Here is a 25,621-nt window from a genome sequence, read left to right as displayed (position 1 = left end):
AGTTTACCCCTGCCCCCCAACATACACATCCATAGAGAGAGAGAGAGAGAGAGAGAGAGAGAGAGAGATGTGCTGAGTGAATAAAGTCTTCCATGAAGCATGAAAAGCATTGCATTGAGTCATTACGTAGCACATCCACAACTGCACTCCCACAGCCAAGCGCAGCTCTGCAGATTACAGACCTTCCTTGTGCTCTTTTTCTTCTTCTCCTCTGCATTTCTTTGCAGTCTACGTTCTTACTTTCCCATCAAGCGTTTCCTTTCCACGTTCAGGCTGGCAACCATTGATCCAGGGATAATGGAGTTATCACTGATGGCAGCACAGGTGAGACGTACTTTTATTCCTGGAAGTTCTTACTTTGAAGACTTTCAGATGATTAAATCCAACTGCTGAGCTCTTTAAAGTTGCGTGCTTTCGTCCTCTCGTATGTTTGCTGCTTTGAATAATGCAAGTTGTTTTTCTTTGAGCTTTTGTGAGTCTTTTTATCTCATTATTATCAAGATGTCGTTGTTCAGATCATGTCAGATTAAATACGTATTGGATTATGTTGTTACACAGATGCTACATGGTCTATTTTTAGACAAGCCAGAGAATGAAAGGAAATTACTTGGGGATGATAGGTAGCTGCAGACAGTGAGTCACTGGATCATTAGAAAAGTTTTAGTATGTTTGTAAAGCACAGATTTGCGTTGAAGATGTACAATTTTAGACAGCACACGCATACAGAGATGACTCAGACTGCAAAGTAGCTTCTCCAAAAGAAGCACGCAAGCAAGGGCTCGCGCTTTATTTAAACAACTGAGTCACTATGAAACCGCTGTTTCGAAGTCTTCATGACATTTTAATAACTTCTGATAGAAATTTCATGGACAGTTTTCCTTTTTCTAATGTTTGATGAAGATATTGATCAGTGACATTGAAACAATAGCAAGTAAATCGGCTTCCACTTTTTCAGGCATTATGCACACGTCCAGATTTACATGCCAGCGTGGACTTTTGGGTTTTAGAGAGACGATCGGGTCTTTTTCTCCGCTAAGCTTCAGGGCTAAAGCTCACATGATCTTCTTCATAAAAGTGAGGGAAATTCATCTCTGAGAACTTTTAACTGTTCTCTGTCTGCAAAAAAGCAAATACTTAAACACAGATTCTGTGTTTTTCTTGCTGGTGTGTTTGTCTCCTCCTGTTGGAGTCGCTGCAGCAGTCTCATCCATTCCCTCGCTCTTCATCGTGGGAAAAGCATTCTTGTCCCATTTTCTACCAGTTTTTTTTTTTCCCTCCATCTCCTCTGACCTAAGATGTTGAGCTCTAACTTGCCTGAGGGCAGAGCTTTATGTTACAATCGAGGTCCCTTTGTGGGGTGTAGGGCTATTCAGAAAGCAATTACTGCAATGTGGCTTTCAAATGCAAGCACAGTGAAAGTCCTACTTTTTCTTATTGAATCGCTGCTACTTTACTGCTCAGTTCACAAGAGGACGTTTTTCTTTTCCAGTCATACAAAAATGTTGAGCTGGTGAGGAGAATGGCTTGTTGTAGGTAGACATGTCTTTAGATTAGCAAAGCTTTAACTGAGAATATTTAATGTCTGACATTATAATTTTCAATGTTTGTGAGGTCACTTTCAAGCTCATGTCTAATTCTCGTATCATATGATATGAAATGGCGCAATTTCATTGAGGATTCTCACTGAGAGACACAACAAACTAGCTGAACAGAAATATCTCTTTCCAGTGTGTTTGATTGAGTACGTTTCATGTTGGAGATGAACACTAGATGGCGTTATTGAGACTAAGCTTCTGCATTAAAAAAAAAGAAAAACAAAAGTTGTGATTATGGACAGGTGGTGAACGTGTACGTTCATTATGAGCTGCCTGCTTAAAGCTGTGACTTCTGCTGGTTGTGATACAGAAAACAAGTCTTCACGTTCCCACTTTTGTAGACTAACAGCTTGAGCTTTCACATATCAAACATTTTATGACACCAAGGTGCATCAGGACTGATGTTAAATAACAAATATTAACCTAGATGATGTCTTATAGCAGGGCGCATGCAGCAGTTCTGTGGTACCTCTTTCCTGCCGCTTACCCTATCCAGCTGTGCAGATTTGATGGAAAATCTCCTATGATAACCATCTGCTCAAAGGTACTAAATCAACTACCCCTCTGTGCAAAGACACACTGGAGTAATGGCAAAAGATGCTGCAGTGTTCCCAGAGCTTTTCCACACATCCGGTTATAGTTGCAACTTCTGAGCTGTGGGTTAAAATTGATTCTCTGTCTTAACATTCGTGCAGAGAAAGCTGATTCAGGGTCCCATTTTCTGGTTTTGTGGTATTCCCCTTTAATTCCCTGAATGTTGTCACCGAGCCCGCTCCAGACATGAACCCTGTCCAGCTGAAGGAGTTTGATGGAAAGCCTCATCTGATAGCCATCTGTGCTCGGATATTTAATCAGGTGTGCTCAATGTGTGGTCCTTAATCACCCCACGCTAACTGTCTCTGAACACTCTGCAGTCAACGCTTTAGTGTTCTCGCTAAAAGAAATCACGCACCTCCAAAACTTTTAACGGAATCTGAAAAAGGATGCAGGTGTTTTTAGAGCTGAAAGGCTCAAGGGTCACTGAATGCATCGTGGGCTTGATAATTAAGGTATGTGTTCACGCAGCAGCAGTACAAAGTCAGCATATTGGTAATAAACTACATGTTAAAGTGTTGTATGAAAACACTTTATCATTCTTTATGTCGTGTCAGTCATCACGCAGGTTCCTGGTTCAACCGATGCTGATTCTTGTTGTGACGTTTCAACCTCTGATAAAGTTCCCTTGAGCAAGACACTGAGCTCAAACGGAGAGCGGCGGTTGACCTTGTGTTGCGTTGATCCCTCTCTTTCTATCCCAAGCCAGCTCTTTCTCTGGGAGTGAATGTTATATTGGTGTTAATTAAGTCACGTCTATCAAAGTGCGTGTGATGGAGAGTTGGGTCAGATTACCATCTGCTAAGGAGTTTATCAGGTACTTGAGGGGGGCAGCTCTTCAGCACAGAGAGCAGATCTGATCCATCATCTGAGCCTTTCAGTTAATCCAAAAAGTTTGTTTGTGTTTGAAACTTGGACCAAGTTTTCTTATATGTTTACCAGGTTCAATAAAGGTTTAATGATAATAATAGTGTTTCTAGGCAGTGAGAATTTCAGCGCTGTAGGCATGACTTGGCTTTTCTATCAGTGTGTTGCAGATGCACTTCAGGACAGTTAACATACAGTATTGTAGGAATATAAGGTGAAACTATGTGCTTGCTTCATTTCTTTTAAAATGTGTTTTACTTGATTTTATGTGTTCTATGTAATCTGTTTTAACCTACATATACCATCATTTTATGCCTTTTTTTTTTTTTTTTTTTTTTTTTTACCATATTCCACACTATTTTTACCTTTGTTGGGGGGGGGGGGGGGTATCTTTCTTGGCATAAGGCGCCTTTATGTGGAAAATGTGGAAGCATATTTACAGTCTGTTGCTTTGTTATTCAGCATAGAGAGTTGAGTTAACCTCTAGTGATAAGCAGAGGTTTTGACTGTGCTGAACACATTAAGCATACAAGCCGATGAGTCACTCATGGCACGCATGATATCAAGCTCTGTGATGCTTTATTCATTCATTCAGGATGGCATGACCGATTAGACGCATACACACACATCAGACATGTATGTGGATCGACACGACTGCACTTTGTTACGTAAATGAACCAATTGTCAAGCCGCACTTCACCTCAGGGATTAGTCTGTTCCTGTATGATGAGGTCACGTAGAGAAAGTTGGTATTATTCACTTTCCTTTATGGTGGAATTTCAGGGCTGCTTTATGTTCATTTTGCCACGAGCCTGTGCAACCTGTAACCTCATTACATAAAAGTGTATCATGTGAGGGGAAGCTTTTTTTTTTTTTTTTTTTTTTTTTTACAGGACATCTAATCACGTTGCTTAAGCTTTAAAATTGAAATGCGGTAAACAGTGCATACATTTTCTGGGCAGTATGGTATTATCTTGGCTGTCAGATTTTTTTTTTGTTTTCTTTTTTATTAGAGGATTAGGATAATCTCTCTGTCACACACAGCATCATTTATGATGGATTACATTACAATGTGGCTTGACACAACCCCCCAGAAACATCCCCGTTAAACCAGAGTATACACCTATAATACCTTCTGTGTACCTTTTACTTCTTTACGCATGCAAACTTGTATTGAGGCAGATTCTAACTCATCTGTCTTGACTGTAGAGCACATGGGTGACCTGTGAAAACATGTGAGTGTGGTAACATAAGGTGTCATGATGATGATTCATCATCTGTGCTCTCCACAGATGATGAAGAAGTCAAGAAGGAGACGTTTTATTTCTAAGTTAATTCTGATTAACTCATAACCATAGATTTTTATATCTGATGTTACCTTTTTCTTGCTGCTTATTGAGTTAATGTTAAGGAGAAACCCGATTTTCATGTGCTTATAAGTAGTGACGATTTCTGTCCTGGTTGATTTTGGCGCCACCTGTGGTTACTAGTAGAAACAGCAAGTGTGGTTTAATATTACAGAAAACACTCGTTGAGTTACCGGAGTAACCGCTTCACAATGAAAGCAACAGGCTGTAGCTTTAAAAGTGAAGGTATTCACTTTTTCTCATGACGATCAAAAAGGCTTTCACAAGGTAAAAAAATAAAGTCTCATGGGCTGTGAGTTACAGGTAGATCTGCCCATACAGAAACTATATGCACCGTCACTCACCTAATGGAATATCCCATGATATCAACACATTTTTCTAACTGGCATGACTCACTGTATTCTGATTTCTAATGGGAAACAGCTCCTCCCAAGGCTGCCTGAATTCACTCATCGTGACTGAAGTGATGGGACTTTCTGTTTCAGATGATAACAAGAGGCCAGGTTTCATGAAATGCTCTTAGTAGACTTCACATCTCGCCGCATGCAACAGTAATAGGCCTAGTATGTCTGTTCAGCAAACCACAGAGTTAATGAAAAGGAGCTTAACAGAGCGTGAACATGAAACATACTGTGTGGTGAGAATAATTGGAAGGGGAGTGTGTCTGGGTTGCGTTGTGTCTGTGTGCAGCCTCTGCACGCATATGTTTGTGTGACTTGTGTGAGTGCGTGCACAGTGAAGTGCTTGTGTGCTTTGGTTGCAGATTTACTTGCGTATTCACTAACCTTTGGATTTCATAATATATTAATATGTTGCTTACGTACAGAGTTGTTGAAAAATGTTATTTATGGAACAACTTCCCAGCACTACTTTTTGAAAGCTGTTTCACGAGATGTGCTCCAGCAGATTTTAAAACATTTCAAAGATTATTTGTTTGGCAGTGGCAGACAGTAAAGACAGATGGTAAAACCTGATAAAAGAGGGGCTGTAGAGCTGATCACATTGCATGTTCAAGCTTGCCCTGTAAAGATGGATTGTCAGTAATTTATGGTTTAATGTTTGATTATTAGAACATTTTCGATGTCAAAAGGGGTGTTTGACAGGAATTATGCTTTTTTGATGTGTGTTTTTGGAAATACGCCAACTTTATGTCATTTTTAAGATTAGTTTTTGGGCATTTTTGTTGTTATGCGATAGTCGAGAGTGGAGACAGGAAGCACTGGTGGAGAGCAAAAGGCATCAAATCCTCCAAATGATCCAAATGGGAAAGCGACAGCAGTCTCCCGTGTTACGTGTCACGGTGTCCCGATGTTTTGTTGAGCCATCCCTCGACAGATGTTGTTTTGGGACACTTGCTGTAATGACCGATGCTGTCGTTCTTCTTGGAAGTTACATAAAGTTAGAATTCCCCAAACGAACATATGGGGCATCTGTATTTGAATGCTTGCACATATCTGTGTCCGCACATTTGCACCTTTCAGTATGTGCATGTGTGAGTGTGTGCGTGTGTGTGTGTGAAGCGTGAAGGGTCTTATGAAAGCTGGATAAGGTCACTCAGTGATGTCAGTGAATGCTGTTCTTTGCTCGTCTGGCAGGCCCTGAAGCCTCCAGCAAAACGGAGCAAAGGTTCAGCCAGCCATGAGAACAAGCCTCTCTCTCTCTCTCTCTCTCTCTCTCTCTCTCTCTCTCTCTCTCTCTCTCCTTCTAACTCTACGTCTCTCTCTCTTTCCTGTGCTCTTTTCTTGCAGCCGGGGACACCTCCACCTTCTGTCACCCATCTTCTCGCTATTCCCTCCTTTCTTTCCTCCTCTCCATCTTCCTTTCTCTCAGTTATTCTTGCTCCCTCCGTTGCTGTCATGGATTCATTCCTCTCCCCTCTGGGCATATTCGAGCAGCAGTAGTTTCTTTTCATTGCACGGCTCAATAACTTGGAAATTATGGAAATTATTTTCAGCTCCTTCTACTTTTTTGATTTAGTTTGCTTGCTGTCCATTATTTCAGCACAAAATCATCATCCTATGAGAGTCATCTGAAATGAACTCAATCAAATGAGCTTTTATTCAAAATCAAGCCCCTCTGCCATCAGGAGAAACTATCTGCGGGTCTTTAAAAAGTCTTAATAAAATAAAATGATTTCAATGTATTACCTTATTAAAATTAATTCCTTTTCTTGAGTGTTTTTCCCCCCCAGTGCACTGACAGGTTCTTTTTAAACTGTTTCACTTTGATGCAAATTTTAAGGTAGACAGAGGTGCTCCCTCAGTGAAATGAAGTGAAGAAAGTACAACAGCTAAAGACCAATTTACCAGTCCAGTCGTACTGAACTTTTCATTTTATTTTATTTTTTATTTTTTATTTATCCAGTGGAGAAAACTGACCCTGATCCCATCAATACTTACAAGAACAAGGCTAACTTTGAATGTTAATGGCATTTTTTCCAGTCACATTTGCAGTTTTGTATCAGGGTTAGGGGCTTCAGCCCTGTGCCAAAATACTCAGCAAAGGACAATTATTGTGGACTTGGATGAGGTTTTACACCAGCTTTGAGCCTTACTAACAGTGTGGTTTCATGGGTGGCGGTGTTGATTGGCTAACCTCTTTCATCCAGTCTGAAGAGTTCAGTAATTATTGGAAAGTTTATACCCACTGTGAAGTTTGTAATTGTCATTTTGAGACAAATGTTTCAACAGCTAATGGACAGACTTTCATCAAATTTGATGCAGACATTCATATTACCTTCAGGATGAACTGTCGTAACTCTGGTGATCAGTTCCCATCATAAGGTCAATTTTTGAATTTCTACAACTTTGGTTGAAGATCAAATATCTGCAAAACTAATGACATCTCCATCAGCCCCAGCTGTGCCTTGTGTTCAGTGCTAATTAGCAAATATTAGCATGCCAAAATCAGAAGGCAGAAATATCATTGTTAGCACTTTAGCAAGCTGAGTCTAGCATGTCATTGAAAGCACTGTGCCTAACTACAGGCTCACAGAGCGACTGGCATGGCTGTAGACTCTTACACTTGTAGTCATGCAAATGTCAGATATGAAGTAATCTCCGGGGAATTTGATATGTTTCATATATTGTAAAACATTTTGATACATTTGATGTTTACTGCATGACAGGGTGAGGGCACACGCATACAACACACAAGTATTTGGTCAAACTTTACACAGGTAAATGAATGCATTAGAGAAGAGAATGGTTTCTTTTTTACCCTTTCTTGCCCTCTCCCTTGCTCCTCTTCATCACCTCTGCAGTGTCTTTCTCTTCTTCACTTTCTCTCCATCTCTTTCTGTGTTTTTTCTCCTATGACAGATGTTTCAGAAAGAAGAGGAACAGCTGGCTGCTGTGGGGCTGTTTATTCACCCTTTAATTTCTTTCTCCTCTGTCCCTCCTGCTCTATTCTTTGATCCTTGTTTTTCTGTTGAAGCAGTCATGGATGGAGACTCAAACTTCCAGCCCCGGAAATATGTATTTGGGAAATTTAAAATTCAGATAGAAAATGCAAATATAATCCTTGCCCATGCAGGAGCAAACGTCACATCATGGGCTGTACTCAACAAATAGCTATTGAGACAAATCCTCATAGATGAGTTGTGAGTTTTGCCACATCCATGGCTAATTATGGGAGGCTTTTCTTCACCGAAAATCTCCTCATTCCGCTCAGATTCCCCTCATTTTAAATAGCCTCCAGCTTCCAGTGTGTGGCTGTGTGCATGTGTTTGCACTTCCACTGATTGATGAATGTGTGCTCCTGCTGCACGTGAACGCATTCATTTGTGCCTTGTGTGTGTGTGTGTGTGTGTGTGTGTGTGTGATCACCAGAGGCAGTTTCTGAAGCTCTTTTCAGTGTAGAAGAATATTATATAACTTAATAAACCGTCACTTTTCTGGACACACACACTTACATGTACATGCAACTACACAACCACACAGAATGAAGATTTATACGTACAGGCAATGAATGTACCTGTGCATACAGAACCGAGGCAGGCAACCTCACACACACACGTGCACCACACACACAGATATACAGACAAAGACTATGCACATGCGCTTCTCTGAGCCCCCACAGGACGCACACTCACAGATGGGCACAGGAAGCGGACTCATATGTCCACTTATTACACACAAAGGTTACTGTATGGTGTGCACTTGATTCGTCACACAGTAAAGTCTCACTTTCCTAGATTTTCAGAGGATTGAAGCTGTGTATTCATGCCTCTAATCCAGCAATCCCTGCAGCCCTGCACGCTACATGCTACACCAGGATGTCCTGTGTCCAGTCAGTCACTCCACTGGGGTGATGTTAGGGATGGAGGGATGAGTGGGGACAGGAGAGCAGAGAAAGAAATAGACAATGAAGGTGAAAACAGGTGAGGAAAGATTTCACCTCGATGACAAACAGAATAAATGTGATCAGAGAAAAAGGAGAGGTTACAACAAGGACGTACATGTTTGTAGAGATGGACGCAGACAAACAGAGGGAACAGGAGGATCGTGTTGACCGAAGTGAGTAAAAGTTTGGATGTTGCATCCTGAGATGGGACTGAGTGACAAATAGAGAGGTGAGAGATAGAACAGAAGGTTGGATTAGAGACAAAAAAAGCTATAAAGAAGGAAAAACGGAGAATATAGAGACAGACAAGGAAAAGGAAAGAGGATAATGGAAAAAGAAGAGGAAGAGGAGGAAAGACATGATGACACGACATGGAGTCACTACTGTTTATCCTCTGATAACCTCATCTTTTGGTTTCTCTCTGCTTATTCACCCTTTTCTTTTTTTCTGCTCTATATTTTCGTCTTTTCGGGTTAAACCTGTCTTAAATTACTGTATATGTTGAGACAGATGTTTTCCGCATTGATTCACCCACAGAACATGAGGCACACAAGCACAGAGACACATCCTCCGACCTGGACATGTTCATTCACCCATACATACAGATGCACGCTATTAATATTTGTACGAGCACACGCACACACCAATGTGCGCACACAACGCACCAAACACAGCAACACGCAGGTGCATGCCATATGTACACGTGTGCATGCGTGAAAATGCACAAACACACGTAGGAGGCCTCATTTTACATTGGTTATTGTTACCTGTGCGTCCACACAGTCCGTGATGAAGATGCAGAAAAGCTGATCATTCTGGTGACTCAGGCTGAGTCGACCGCCATGTGCTCACAGTGCGCTTGGTTCAAAGCTGATGTAGGATTTTTGTCATGCTACATATCCAATCACGCCATTGTTCTGACGGGTTGTCCAAACTGTTCTCACTCCTAACTTGTGACATAAGGACTTTTGGTCAGGGCCTCTTGGTGTCACTTTTGAAGGCACTGGGTACCCCTCAGTGTGCAGGGTCCCCTGGCAGACTTCCATAGATTATTCTCACTGCCATCATGCAGAGTGACGTAGTACAAAGAGCGAGAAAAGTCCACCTGTGGAGGAGGTTGTGGTGGTTGCATGGGTCAAGCAACAGGACTCCAAGGAGACTGGGGCTCACATTCAAAATCAACACACTGGGAGATACATGGTTTGCCATGGATACATGGCAGGTACAATCGACACCAACAACAAACAAACAAACAATTAGAAAACTGAGGCAACTCACGGGTGAAGTCTCATAATGGTCCGCTGATACTCTCCGACAAAAACAGGTCCAGGATCTGATCCAGTCAAGCATTTGGAAACATTTGGTCTAAAGCACAATAAACCACAGAAATCTGTTTTATCATTTCAAATTAGCCGACAGAAGTGTTAATCTTCAGTAAGCAGCATAGGTGACATGTTGGTCTCAAGATGGCCGCTGCTCTCTGACCTTTTGAGTGACACCTCACCTGACCAATTAAGATCTGCTATTTCTATTAACAATAGCCAATGAGAGTCTGTGTTGAAAGGAGGGGTCTAGATTTCTTCTCAGAAAAACTGAGCCAATTGCAACTGATTGTGCAGATGACTGGCACTTCATATAGCCAATGACAGCGAAAACGAGGACATGCTGCTTCAGTGGGTAACTTACAGCCAAATCAAGGAATTCAGTGCAAATAGGGATATTACACAGGGTACAAATGGCCTCAGTATGAAGACATATAGCCTACTTTCGTGTATAGATATATATAGATGAATAGAAATGGCCTAAATATTGGTCGCTGAATATAAATATGGATATTTATCTAGATAAATACGATAAATAGCCTTTTTTTGGAGAATGTTGAGACATACTTTTAGAAAAACTTCTAAAATATTCATTTTCTCTGCTACTGATATGAGTTTTTGTTGAGCTTGGACTTGGGTAAAGCTTCTTGCTGTGGTCCCATTGTGTTTTCCAGCTAATAAGTTCCAGATATAGTCATTTGCAAGCATTTATTTACAAAAAAAAAAGGAAGAAAGTTTAAAGTTTTGCTTTGCTCATTGTGTCATGGATACCTGTCTGGAAAAAGCACTACTGATTACTTACTCTGATTTATCTTTTTACATTATCAATTTGTAAATCTTTGCAAACAGTCAGATTTCTCCTAAAGTAACATCAGGTTCGAAATGAGTCTGAGGTGCAGCTGTTACAGCTTCTTTATATCTACAGTGCAGCTCGGCTCAGCCAGTGAGATGAAGTCTGGCTTTGTGAAGCTGCAAACATCCAGCTCAGCTCTGCCATAGACACCAACTCTCCTCTGTCACCCAAACACACACAACACACGTTCTTTATGCACCTACATGCTGCATTCTGTCTCTCACACACTCTCGCTCACAGCAGGATGTCTAAATCTGTCTCTCACACACACACTCTCACAGTGTGTTCAGCTCTCTCACTTTCACTGGGAGGGATCTCTCTCTCTCTCTCTCTCTCTCTCTCTCTCTCTCTGTGTCAGTGAACACTCCCACTGGCTCTCCACATGGAGTTCAGTCTCACTCTCATGAAGCGCTGCTCCTCTCTCGCTCCTCTGGATGCACTCAGTCTAAGTCTGAGTAGGACAGGACAGACAGAGCTGATCTCTTCCTTCACGGACAGCCGGCAGTAGGTACAGCTCTATCTTTGTTTTCGTGCTCCATACTGTATATCTGTTTTACCATCCTCTCTCAAATATCTTCTAACCCAATGCAAGCCATGAACATACTTTTAGCTGCATTTTATTGGGCATATTTTAGGAGTAAATAACTCAGCTTCAGTCGTTGAATTACTTCATTTGTAAAGTTTGAATTACCTGAATAACTCGAATACTGTTTGTGCTGCGAATGACATGATACCCTGCTGCTCCAGATGTAAGTCAAATTCTGACAGACCAACAGTAATATTTAAACATGCATTTCAGCTGTTGTGCACACATTAAACCCAGTCAAAAGTACCTGCATTGGATGAACTTTCTTTTCACCTGTAAAGAGTCTATCATATGCCAGGATGTGTGTAAGTTGCAGTCTTGTAAGAGCTCGTAAGAGTTGACGTAATACCAGCTGTGATCTTGCTGTGATGCTTCAGAGTGTTTCAGAATGAACAGTACAAAGATCTTGCACACAAATGTTCCTGTTTTTTGTGGTTAAAATCTGGGTGTTTTAATTGCTTTATAAACAATGTACATGCTGCTTTTGGCTTCTTCTTTTCATGTTGACTGAACGCATCTCACTGACTCGATAACACCACTGTTAACTACGTGGGTCCTGAACTACACAGCTACAGCTGGTGTCAGTTTTCTGTAACTCTACCTGGTATGTTGTTGAAATAGCGACCATCCATTATGTGAAGTGTCACCTTTAAACATGTTACTGCTGACTGCTGCAGTGCAAAACAAAGACAACAAGAATTCAGAATTCTGATGTACACAATTCATTTTTTACTTATTGTTGTGTGTCTGATTTTTTTTTTCCATCGATTTGAATGTTAATGTAGAACAAAAAGAAGTCAGAAATAAGTGTGCGTCACAGGTTTTTATGACTGCAACAATCAATCAATCAATCAATCAATCAATCAAGCACAAAGAAACGTTAAAACAACAACAGAAACAGCAGATCCAGGAACTGTAAGCGGTTGTAGAAAGGTCAGTTTCTTACATAACTTTAAATTTAGTCTGAATGAACAGATTGCTGCTTTTCTACACAGCCTGATACTTAGTGCAGTGACTGTAAGCATGTCTGTATGTCTGGGAGCGTTCCTGTTCCCACCACTCATTTAATTTTCTACAGTAAATAGACAATTGATGGACAGAGTACAGTGTTTGTAACATCTATCTGTGATATCTAATTAATTTCTTGCAGCTGGTTTGAGTTTAACAAGCTGAGTCCTTTTCAGAAAACATGAATAGTAAGCAGGACTGTTTAGGGTTAGAGTAAACCGATAAACTGGCAGGATTTTACTACAACATCTGGAATATGCTTTAAACATAGATTATAATTTACAGATGAGGGTATTATTAAGTGGATACTGTAGTGGACATTATGAGCAGCAGCAGATTTAGAAAAGAATGAAGTAATCTTTTATTGAGCATTACCAAATGCACCCGTCTTGAAATCCAGGTACAATACTGACCAAAACTGGTCCAGAGAGCGATTCTAATATGGGGTGAGCAAATTACATGCAGTTGAGATACTGTGGCCATTAAGCTGGACAAATGCATTTTTTAGGAGCACCTAAAGTGCAAGAAATGGGCTGACTGAGAGGAGAACAGAAACATTTAAAAGGCTTCACTTCAGGTTTTTTTTTTTTTTGTTTGTTTGACTTTTGATGCATTTCATTCTCTCAGTTTCTAACATAGAACAAGATATGGCTTTTTGGATGAGGAGCCCGTGGGGCAAAGACTAAAACAACACCTGATGGGTAAATCCTGAGTTTGTCCAGGTGGCACTGAGGACAAAGGTGCTCTGTCCTCTATTAAATGGAATTGTTTGTCTCCAATATATAACAGTGTAATCTACAAGATCACCATGTTGATACATCTGTTCTGATCAGTAAATTCAGACAGCCATGACTTGTCTGGCAAGCACTCAAATCATTTATTTTCTATTCACTTTCCACAGTCGAAAACCTTCACATTCAGTAGGAGACCACTTCTCACTTCACCTTTTAAATAATGCAATCAGTTATCTTCCAGTAAAGTCAATGGAAAGGTGGGATTACGATTCGAACCCCACCTACTTAGACTGACACTTTCAGTCCACCATGCAGAGCTGAAACATATATTAGATATTCAGTTTTTTGACTTTTAGCAAACTCATTATTTCTTTGGGCAGTTTGTCTTCCAGGCGTGTGGTGTAATAACACTTACACATGCTCACATACTCACTGCTGTTTTTTGTTGATGACCTTTCTGTGCTGCTACACTCACAGAGCGAGACACAGCTTGCAGGCAGAGACTTTTTTTTAATGAGGAGGTGACCAAGTTCAGTGCTCCCTTGGCTGGGAAAGGTTTTTGTCTTCAGGTTGGGATTGCGTCTGTGTCATTTCATAGTCAGTTGCAAGTTTGGATGCTTTGAATTGTATTCTCACAAACCAGAACGAGAACAGCAAACGGTCCCTTTCCGTCTCTCATGAAAAACCCTGGGAGGCAGTTTTAATTAAATATACATATTAAGTGGTTCATGTGAGAGCTCTTCAAGTTTCCTCATAAATTATGCTGCCATATATTAACGGCTGTAACATTTTAGACTTTTTTTTTTCACTTCTGAGAAGGGCTGAACACACACACACACACACACACACACACACACACACACACACACACACACACACACGCACACACACAGATGATGGTTGTCTGTGTTACGGGATGACATGAGACAGTTGTGCATGGATAAAGGGAAATCATCATCGTGTCAGTGGGATTTAATGCATACCGTGTGAGGCCTGGAATCAGCACTGGTTGGGAGCTATAATGAGTACATTTCTATCTATATCCCTGTAAACTTATTATGTGATCTTTTGGATCAATATTTCCTTAAAGTTGCCATGGTTATTATATAGTTTGGCTCTGCCTTTAAATGCTTCAAGGACAAACTTTAAATGCTTTAAAGACAGAGTGAAGAAGCAGACATGTGAAGCATGTATCAGCGGCCTACGCTTCCACTCAGACAAGTGGTGTCATATAACCTCGTGTCATGCCCCCAGTGATTCCTCGCTGACCCCTCATTCAAACTGGGTGACTAAGCCTCACCAAAGCCAGTGGCTAACTTACACAGACTGCTCTCTGAAGTTTGTAGGAAAGTATTTTAGGTTAAATAGCTCCATCCCCCTGTGAAGACATTAGAATCTAATGACAACATGAGCGCTAACTGAGCGTTAGCACTCGATGTGTTATAATGGCTTTCCCTTGTAACATCCAGCGATAGCAGGAAGTGTTTTTTTGTTTAACTCGCCTCAGTGTGAAGGCTTTCCTCAGTGACAATTTGCCCTGAAGTCACATCTGCGGCTTGGGTGGAGCAATAGGGTGGATGAGGACACAAGAGAAGTCTGAGAGGCACTTGGGCTCAAACTGAACCTCATGCTTGAGGCATCTCAAAAACAAATGCATTTAAAATCACAGGGGTTTGACCTCAGCTGCAGCCACACTGACGCAGAGTCGGAGACTTTCATTCATCAGCTTAATCAAAGCTCATGTTCTGCTTGATACTATACATGATACAATCTCAGCCTCCCCATAAACAGAAATTATAAAACACTATACAGTTTATTTGCATCCTATTTGCCCATATCAGACATTTGAATTATCAAGTAAAATAACAGTTGTAAAACTTTCTGCACGTCAGGTTACAAAAGGACTTTTCAAATAAATGTCAGACTTGACTTTGTATTTTTCAACAGTCAGGGTAGAAGTGATGCTGAATAGTGCTTTTATGTGCTAAAACATCACCAAGTTAAAGGGTCAAACTCACTTGAACCTTTCAGCTGTCAGAGTGAAAGCTGGAATTATTAATGGTCACTGAGCTGTCTCTTTGAATCAGACTGTTCAGGCTGTAGTTTGTATGTACGAATCTGAGACAGCCTGTGTGTTTGTGTTATTGTCTTTTTTTTTTTGCTGTGTGTTGTGAGCTTGTGTGAGAAGTTACAGTAGATTATGTTCACACACCTGAGTTTACCAAGTGCACATCTGTGTGCCTGTAACACAGGTGTCACTCCTCCAGAATACAGAGCTGGCAGCAACACAAGCAGCTAAAGCTGGAGGTAGTTTAAGGGTATAAATGAGTGTGTGTGTGTGTGTGTGTGTGTGTGTGTGTGTGTGTGTGAAAGAAATTAAGACAGGAAACGAGAGTGCGTGCTTGTTACCTCTTCTGCAGACATGGACAATTTACGTTATTAATGACCAGCGAGAGCTCCATTAATATTGATGGAGTGTCTATCCTGTTTATGTGACCGGGTGCTATGGAAGCCCTCCAGGGACAAACTCATCCAGCTGAGACAAAAACTGAGATTCATTAGGCGCCTCGCTTCTTTTGTTTTTGCCTCTCTCTTCCATCCTCTGTCAGTCTGTGTGTGCCTGGTTTGGTGAATATGTGAAGTATGTGTCAGACTTTGTTAATCCGTCTGAGAATTAATCCCTTTGAGATGCTGATTCCTCGTCATTGTACAGTACAGCTGTCCTGAGACCAGGCACAGCTGTCATGTTAACCCCCTGAAAAGAACATGTTATTGTTCAGCCATGTGGCCATCTTTATCACTGTAAGATTCATTTAAGGCTGAATGTGTTTGACTAAAAATACCTTCAAGTTATGTCACTTTTTGCGCTAAAGGGAGGAAATCAGATCTTAGTCAGAACCTTCAATTTTGTTCCTATCCCTGCTTTAACAGTTGTATCAAGCTACTCTCTGCACCGAAAGCAGTTTGAAATATTAGTTTTTACTATTTTCTCTTACATTATTGTGTTCTAATCCGGACATATAATAACAATAAACAGTCCAGTGTGTAGGATTGAGAGAGAGCTACTGTCAGAAATGAAATATAATATTCATAAGTATGTTTTCATCAGTGCATCGTCATCAGAAAATAACGATCATTGTGCTTTTGTTGGCTTAGGATGAGCTCTTTATATCTACAGAGGGAGCAGGTCCCCGATGTTGCACCACCATGTTTCTACAGTCGCCCAGAACAGACAAACCAAACACTGGTTACAGAGAGGACCTTTTGTTTTTTGTGAGATACGCAGTTAGGTTCTCTTATGCGCTTGAAAACGGAGGGGTGAGGTGAGGGGTATTCAGTGAGTTGCAATCTGCAACCTCACCACTAGATGGCACTAAATCGTATACACTTGTGCTTTAAATGACAAAACAAATCATTTCGCTCAGTATAGTTTAGCTCAGTCAGTAATTTGCAAGTTTATTTCTTAAACTGTTTTATTAAACAAAGTTTTAGCCTTTACCAATAGTCAATGCAACCCTGTCTCCTAGAAAATAAATTTATATGTAACTACATTCATAGTTATGTTGTGGTGACAGTGTAGTTGCTGCTGGATTATGTTCAGAGTCAACGTTGAATGAAACATCACATGTACTGTATGTACTGTGCAGGAGTTGGGCGGTTGTCAGGGATTAAGACGCAGTGCACAAAACCATGTTGTAATGTAAGCGCAGGTTTGGGTTCAGGAAAGATCACGATTTTGGTTAAATGTTAATAAACAGTATTATGTCTCAAATCGACAACACATCTGCTCGTCTGCACTGTGTTATTCTCTATTTGACCTGGCTGGTTATTTTCCTGGACAGTTAAAATTTCTCTTTTTCTCTGTCTCTTTTTTGGAGTGTGGAGAATCACAGAAATGTTTTGAGTACGAGTTGTGAGTATTGAGCGACTGGCTTCAAACTCAGACTTTATACAACCAAATGACCTCAGTCTGAACTCCTCTTCCTCTCTCCCTGACAGCATTTCCCGGCTGTGAGCGGGGCCTTCATGGATTCTCCGTACAATGGCAACACGTCCTTGCAGACGTCCACCTCCAACCTCAACGCTGGTTACTCTCGACCCTCAGAAGCAGAGGATGATGGGAAAGTATCCAGTGACACCATCTGGCTGTGGATCGCTGTGCTGGCAACCATTGGCAACATAGTGGTGGTGGCTGTGGTTTGCGCCTGTGCCTTCTGACAAGACGGACGCAAAAATACTGCTGCTGTCGGATGATGGGAAATCTTATATAGCCTGAAAATATATTTTTCTTCAGCACTGATGTAAAATAGCCTTATTAGATTGATGACTTTAGATTTTTGAAGTGTCAGGTCTGGCTGTAAAGGGAATTTGCATGGGAGTCAAATATTTTTTCAACACATGAAAAGAGTAGAAATATTAAACTAAAATTAAAATAGGGAACACGAAACTATTTATTTATTTATTTAAAGGTGTCATCAGATTGAAATAATGATCTACTACAGACATACGTACGTATAACTTCATCTGTTCAGTTCTTCAGTGCAACAATGTTAAAAGAAAAGCCACAAAATGAAGGTTGGACATATGTAACATAAGGGATTTCGAGAACAGTTACAGAAGCAAAACCTCATACCAAACCAGACCACACACAGACTGATACCATGCATCTATCATATACGCATATTTTATCTGAATAAGCAGCAAGAACGCTACCCAGCACACATTTGGATAAACCAAATCAAACTTACAGGTCACTTATAAAACAAACAACTCTACTTATATCACTGATATCAATTTGAGTTGCAGAAGACAGATTCATTCATTCATTCATTCATTCATTCATTCATTCATTCATTCACTCACTCAACCCCTCCAGATGTCCTCCTACAGTCAGCAACCTCTCAATCTCTGCCCTTACACAAACACAATTGTCTGAAACTATAATGAGCCTCTCATGGTTTATCATTAATATTCCACTGAAATGTTTCCTATTTCAGACAATTTTCTATAGCATCCTGGTATAGGCCATGAAAAACACATAAGAATACACCACAATTACTGTTTTATTTTTGTTTTTGTGTGCTTTAATCATTGCCAGCGTAAACAGTGAAACTACATTCAGACAAACTTGGTCCTCACGTTTGCCCTTTATAGTCACAGGGATTTTTATTTCAGCCTCCACCTGAAGACAATATTACATTTTTTAATGAGCAACTGCCCTAAAGCACATGACTAAATTTATTCATTTTGGAATCCAGGCTGAAAAAAAAGCATGTGGCCTTAGCATAATAGCGCTAAGCTTGCCAATGGTCAGTTGGTTATGCAAGTCATGCTGGTGTTACATAAACCCATTCAGCAGAGGTCAGCCTCAAACTACAAGGATTAGACAAGATCATACCTAATCTCTCAGTGGGATCAGGAGCCAGGCTGAGATCCACTGTTGAACATGAGGTTTAAGCCCTATAAAAGCCTGTAACGTCCTGACGATGCTTGATCCAAGCACTGAACTCCAACCTGTGTTGTCTATACTATTCTTTTCTGTTCTGTTGTTTATATTCTTACATTTTAAGCAGGCGGTGTATTTACTCGACTAATTCTGAGTTCTCTGTCCAATCAGACGAATTGACCCTTGCAAAGCCCGGCCCTCTTGGTTACTGTTGCAAACTTTCCAGTGCATATGCAGATTTACAGTAATAATGGTGGCAGACCAGGCTACTCAAAATGATTAGTAATCTTTTTAAACAATGTAGCCCTGATTTCAGACAGAAGTAGAAAAACAAAGCCTCTCATTTCTGGCCTTTGACCAAAATGACAAATGTTGTGTTTTTTATCAGTAGTAGCGAGATAATTGAATAAGTTTAACTTTCAATTGGTTAAAAATGCAGTTTCTGCCTCTGACACTTTCATGTCATTGGCTGACTTGGAAACTCTTAAATGCATTTTTTGGATATGTACATGATATTGAGCTAAATGATTGAAGCTAAAGTTGCATGTCTCAGGCAAAAAGTCACACGTTTATGATCCGTGTTGAAAGCAGGGAAATAAAGAAACAGTATTGTTCTTGTGTTGTAGTGTAGAGCTAGTTAATCCAACTAATATATGGGAAAATATAATCTTAAAGTCTGGATTACTCTGGTTACTCTGTTTGGTGACGGTGGAGCGTAAACTTTCCCAAATAAAGAACTGGACCGACACTAAGGTAAACTTCATGTGGTGTGAAACACTCCCTGGCCTTGGAAGTAACACTTGTAAGCTAGTTGGCCAGGCATGCTAATGTTTGCAGCAGACAAACACACCATTTAATTCATTGCTTAGATGTCGACTCCCTCTGCACCACCCTTAACTCTTCAAGGAGTGTCTCTCTACCACAGCTCCATGTAGCACTAAACTGAGCATGTGGAGAAACAGAAGGCTCGACAGGTCTCCTGTGGCTCCTTATAGTTTCTAAGCTGTGATTGGACAATTGCTGTGCGGGGGAGGGGTTTGGTGAACAATTGCAATGATATCATGACGTAACTTGGGCTATATAGTTCTTCCCAGCATCCGCAAACATCCACACTGGTCATTAACTTGAAAGCTCCAGTGCATCTGACATGCATGTCTTTGCATTTGAAGAAACTGTAGCACTCCTAAAAAGCCCAGAGGAAACAATCTCCATTTAGAAAGGAGCAGGGCTCAGCTGTGATTGAGCAGTGATTTGTTGAAATTTAACAAGCGAGTAAGGTCATGCAGGGGCATTTCTTTCTGTCAGGATTACTTCCCCCCATTATAAGGATAAATACATCATTAAAAAGGGTAGTGCCATTCACTTCCAGCTCCCTTCAAATCAGTCTGAGATTGTTAGTGAGGAGATGAAATCTCATAAAGCTGATAGGGAAGAGGCAAGGGTAGAAGACAAGGCAGAGAGAGGACGTGCAGATAGAGAACGAGAGAGATGAGGGTGGATCAGATCAGGGGAGGTCAAAAAGTAGCTTTGAGAAAATAAACTTAATAAAACTTGAACGTAGCAGGAGAATCAAACCTTACTCTTGTTCGTCAGCTGGTAGCGAACTTGCACTTGGTGATAGGCAAGGACGTTCTGCTGTGAGCAAAAATGATGCTGATGAGAGCACTGAAACTGAACCAAAACAGTGACAGGCGACAGAAAACCAGACGGATGATTCGAAAGATGGTGGAGAACTCCACAGAGCTGAGGGGACCTGCAGGGCGATAATCCTCTGTGGGTCTGTCACCACGAGCGAACCCTCTCACATACAACAAGTCATCATCGTAACATGAAAACATTTAATATGGCCGCTTTGATGAAGGACTAATTATAACCCAAGTCACGATGTCTGGAGGGCATTTAGAAACACTGTATTTTGTTTTGTCATAATTTGGAGGAATTGTTGGAGAAATGTGGGACGTCATCAGGCCACTGAGGACAAACTGAGCCTGTAGCTGTGTATATGTGCATTAACGCCATTCTTCCGGCCACCATGCCGTCTCCAGTGACACATCAACATACTTTCCTGCATCATGTAGTTTTAATCCAGTCCAGTCAGAATGGATCATTCAGCCAGTGTCTGCCGCTGTGTGTGTATGTGTTTACACATACGCATGAGTTCGCACATGCACCTCGCTGTCTCTCAGCTGAGATCCAGCCTGTGTGATCTGCCTCATCGTCCTGTCAGTGCTCGGCAGAGTAATGAGACGTAACGCGCCTCTCGAGCCGACGATCCGGTTTTTCCCTCCCCTCCTCCGCCCTCGCTCGATATCCCAGAGGGAAGTGTGCCCCCGGTGGCTATTAGAGCAGTCAGAGTGGACTGTGTCTCTGCGGCTGACTTTATCAGAAGATGATTTTGCAGGCGGAATAGAGCTAACTTCAGCCATCAGAGACAAAGATAGACTCCAAAGGGGCGGATAGAGAGAGAATTTGTAGCATTAGTCATCTGAGATAAAGAGAGTGGCGATGAGTGACACATGAAGTGAGGAAGGAAGATGTAGAAGAGAGGAAAGATAATGAGGCAGGAAATGCTCATTTTCAAGTTCCACCATTAGTATGCTTGAGACGACTGATGAGGAGAGAGACATTGTATCAGAGCGGAGAGTGAGAAAATGAGTGGAAAGGAGAGAAGAGAGGAGATGAAGCAAAGTGGACAGCGAAGAAGTGGTTTAAGAAACAAATAAAAGAACAGTAATGCAAGAGAATGAGAGTGAATTAGTAGAGAAAAGACACATGAGGACTGTACATGACAGGAGAAAAATCATCGAGGTGAGAAAAGTAAAGGGACAAGACAAAGAAACATACCGTCCATCGTCACCGTACTTACAGTCCCCACAGAGTGTGTTTGTGGTCTTGGTTTGGTCTGTCGAGGCTCAGGTGTCCGCTGTTCACCACCACTGACAGTTCACCTCATCCAGCTCCCTCACCGTCCAATCAGCAGCCGGTTTTTGCGTAAGCATGGAGCTACAACCAAATAGATACCATCAATGTGTGTGTACCCAGCGATCTCAAGCTTTTGGACTCCACAGAGAAGAAAGCACATCTGTTGTTATGGACAAGACATCTGCAACAGCCTCCAACCAGGCAGTTACTCCTGTCATGACAGTCACATGGACATGAAGGATAACGTGTCCACCCTGTTGTCCCCGCTCCAGATGGAGTTTTTCAACCCTGTAACACCAAGGACTCCGCCATCCACGCAAGAGGTGAGAGGTGAAGTGCTGTTGTCACTGGTGTGGTGCAGCAGCCTGATGTAGGCCACATACCATTGAATACCATTCAATAACATCAGGACGCCAAAAAAGCTCTGTTGTTTATCCTGTGCTTGAGTGGCCCTGTCATAAAAGCTACTACTGCTCTATATTTGTGAATGATCTTTCGTGCTTTTGGGTTGTAGCTTTACAAACAGATGTCATTCTATACGAAGGGTTTGCAACAAACTGATGTTTTGTACACAAGGAACAAAACAGTGTGTAATGGTTGAACCACACTGACAAATGAAAGGACAGAAAGAGACAGAGATGCCTCCAGCTACTGCAGAATAAGAATACAAGAAATCCCCAGTCATTGTGAGAAATTTGAAGCTTAGCATCAAAATCTGTGCAGATATTAAAAACAGGCTCTTGTTTCACTGTCAAGTGCACAATAATCGACTAAATGCAAGTTTTATTCATTCAATTATTCAACTTTTGAGGACAAAATTCTTTCAATTGGAAATAATACATGCAGTGTCTGTGATGTTAAAATGGCCATTATTGAAGGAAAGAACAAACAAAATCTGCATGAGAGGTGAACTTTTGAATGGTAGTTTAGGCCTAAATGTGTTGCAGTAATTTATCAAATTTCTGCTTTAAATTTGGCATTTTAACACAGTTAAACTTAAAACACTTTTAGGACGGACACCTACTGCATATTTATTCGCATTTCTTTTTTTTCGTTCTCTAAAAACAGCTTGTTAGCAGCATTACTGTACCATCACTCAGTGAAAGTGATGAGCCAGTCTGCAGCAAACATTACTCACCAGGAGCCTTTCTGCCCAAAATCAGAGTTTTAGCTCCGCTAACAGATCATGCTCCCTTGGGGAAGATTTTTTCTCCTGCATTAAATGCATGAATCCGGGGCACTCTGAAAGTAACTGAAGGAGACAAACCCGCCTAAATTTTGGGGGAGAAATGTAGAGCAGCAGAATTTGTGTAATCTGAGTGGTATGAATTGAGACATTTCATAATGAATCTTTTAAATGATAAAAATATGTTTAAAGTACAGGATAATAATTATAGAAGTGAAACTTTCTGGTTTGTTTCTTGTGAAAGACGAAGTATCTTGATTTAATAAGTCCCCATGTTGATCTTTAAAGTGCTTAAAGACCTGAAATCCTCCACACTCAATATGAACCCAAGATGGCAGTATAACAAGCCACATGATCCCAAAAGCTGAACTGGTGGAGGAGCAGCTCCACTCAGAGTCTGACCCTGAACGCATCAGTGTGTGTCTCACAGCCTCAGTATTTTTCTGATGTCATTAACTCCTTATCAGTCGGAGAACAAAGCACGATCTAAGTATTGCTTTTAATTTAAAAAGTTAAATTTGTGTTGCGTAATATTCACGGAGGTCATTTCCTGTTTTGTGTCACGTTGCACCCTCTGTTCTCTCCTTCCATCTCGTCCACTGTCATCACATACATCCCTCCTTTCATGCATGTGAGGCACCAGACCGTAAAGTCCACATTGTGAAGCCCCTCCTCTGTACACACACACACACACACACACACTCACACACACACACACGCAGACAGTCGTGCTTAACCCTGACCATAGCTATAACCCAAGTTTTCACCCAAAATGTAATGATTTACGTGATGTTTTGTCCCCATAAGGAAGTCGAGTCCCCACAATATGAGTGTGTGAACAGATTTATGTCCCCACAATGTGAGTAACACCCATCCACACACACGCACACACACACACACACACACACACACACACACACACACACACACTGTCCTCACCAGATCTCTAACTTGCCCAATCTTTGATCTCGTCTTCCTCCATCCATCTTGCGTCTCCATCTTTTCTGCCTCTTTCTTCATTTCTCTCAGTGGACGTTGATGTACCTCATCTCATCCTTTGGGTCAGAACGTGCCGTTGACTCCTGTTCAGACATTTGTTTCGTATATTTGTAATAACACATGGCTGAAGTTGCCTGTTAGATAGAAAACTTATCAGACCGAGAAAACATAAAGACAATATTTTCCACGAGAAAGACAAAAGCCGGATCAGCTGGAGCATAAAACTATTTTGCCAAATGTCCCGTAAAGTTTTTAACTTTACAAGAAATGTACTGAGTCTTTTTTCTGCATGTGTTCTGCCTCCGCAGAGACGCACATCATCGATCCTCATGAAAGAAGGACTGGAAACAACAGCTTGGAGAGGTGACAGTCAGACTGGTCTGTTTTCACCTGAGAAACAACACTGCTGCACTGACTTTGGTCTGATCCGCTTTCCTGGATTATAAGTAAAAAAAAAAGAGTACATGAAGATGCAGGCGTGTCAGGACGATCACGTCCAACATCATCATATAGAATGGATTTGCATTTCCAGCCTGTGGAGAACGTGCAAAAACTATTGGTTGCTCATTGAACAGTCTGGCTCTCCTCTCCCAAATATCCAATACCAGGGTAGTATTGAGATATTTTGTGAATTTAAAGACTTAAATATCACTGTTGAAACTGCATGAAGGTAAACATTTCACTGTCTGGAGAAGACAAGACGAGAGTTTGGACTGAACGGCTATGACTGAAGATTTCCTGCGAGGACGCTACGGGCCTGGAGGGACGGTGCTGTTGTACATACGAGACATTTAAACTGTGATGCAACCTTTCATGCAAAACGTATTTTAAAGAAAACAAAATAGCACAAGCGTGAAATTGACTCTTGCTTGCTGGTATCAAATGACTTGCTGAGGACCTGTATGTACGATAAGTTAAGCTACGGTTACTCCGAGGCTTCACTGAAGCCAACGGATCGCTGTGCACAAACCTCTGCGGCACTGTTCGGTGAGCAGCAGGAGGAGCAGTGTTAAATGTTAACATGTTACCACCTTAGCATTGTAGTATCTCAGCATTACAACATTGTATGTATCTCACTTGACATGCATGGCGACTAGCAGGTTTCCCCTCAACCGTCCTCCTTTATGGAGTCAACTGTCAGCCTCTTCACAAATACCTGTCAGTCATTCACACTTCAGTAAAACAAATTCCAGTCTTAGATTTATTTGTGAGTATATGTGTCAGGGTTTGACTCTCATTCTCTATTTTAACAGTTTGTTTTTAATATATCTTAGTTTTAAGTTTTATTTGCAGTTCCTCTCTTATTTTTTTCAATCATGCCATGAATCATGTTTCAAAGGAGGTTTTGTAAAGACGGGCCTTTCTACTGTATGACACTGAGTCTTCTGTGACATAACTTCATTAAAGTAATGAGAATGTGAGATGTTTGTCTGTCCTGTCAGGTTTGTTTATGAATTCAAGCCTGAAATCTCTAAAAGCTTTGTTACAGAGGTCAGTACAGCTCTGCTTAACACTAATTGTTCACTTTCTGTCGCCTGCAGACGAGTGAAGGAGAGCTCACAAGCAAAGGCAGCACAATTGTAGGAGACAGAACGGTGAATAATTAGTGCTAATAAACGTCACATTCTTAGGATACGTCCATGAAATTGCTCTTTTACCTTGTGCGAATGAACTGATGAATTGAAAGCGCCTGGTCTTGATATCGTCCAGTGGATGTGAAGTGACGGGACTTCATCCTGACGCTGACTAAACGCTAATTACCGGTAACGTGGCTTCATCTTGATTCAGCTTCTTCTGA

The 25,621-nt window shown here is 41.2% G+C and overlaps 1 protein-coding gene across 1 annotated transcript; it reads left to right on the top strand.

The window, feature by feature from the left end:
* Window positions 1-228: 228 nt before the first annotated feature.
* On the top strand, window positions 229-25,244 carry LOC143323797 (uncharacterized protein C14orf132). The gene is made up of 3 exons (XM_076735887.1): window positions 229-324; window positions 17,270-21,961; window positions 24,132-25,244. The coding sequence occupies exons 1-2, from the start codon at window positions 298-300 to the stop codon at window positions 17,486-17,488; spliced, it is 246 nt and encodes an 81-aa protein (XP_076592002.1). The 5' UTR covers window positions 229-297; the 3' UTR covers window positions 17,489-21,961; window positions 24,132-25,244.
* Window positions 25,245-25,621: the final 377 nt, after the last annotated feature.

Source organism: Chaetodon auriga, chromosome 7 (assembly GCF_051107435.1).
Source record: "Chaetodon auriga isolate fChaAug3 chromosome 7, fChaAug3.hap1, whole genome shotgun sequence".
In the NCBI taxonomy this organism is placed as follows: Eukaryota; Metazoa; Chordata; class Actinopteri; order Chaetodontiformes; family Chaetodontidae; genus Chaetodon; species Chaetodon auriga.
This window is presented reverse-complemented; position numbering and strand designations above follow the sequence as displayed.

What these genes read in the sequence shown, in the direction of transcription:
- LOC143323797 (XM_076735887.1), top strand. Translation starts at nt 298, where the DNA reads ATGGAGTTATCACTGATGGCAGCACAG. An exon ending in TATCACTGATGGCAGCACAG is followed by an intron (nt 325 to 17,269) that starts GTGAGACGTACT and finishes TCTCCCTGACAG; the next exon opens with CATTTCCCGGCTGTGAGCGG.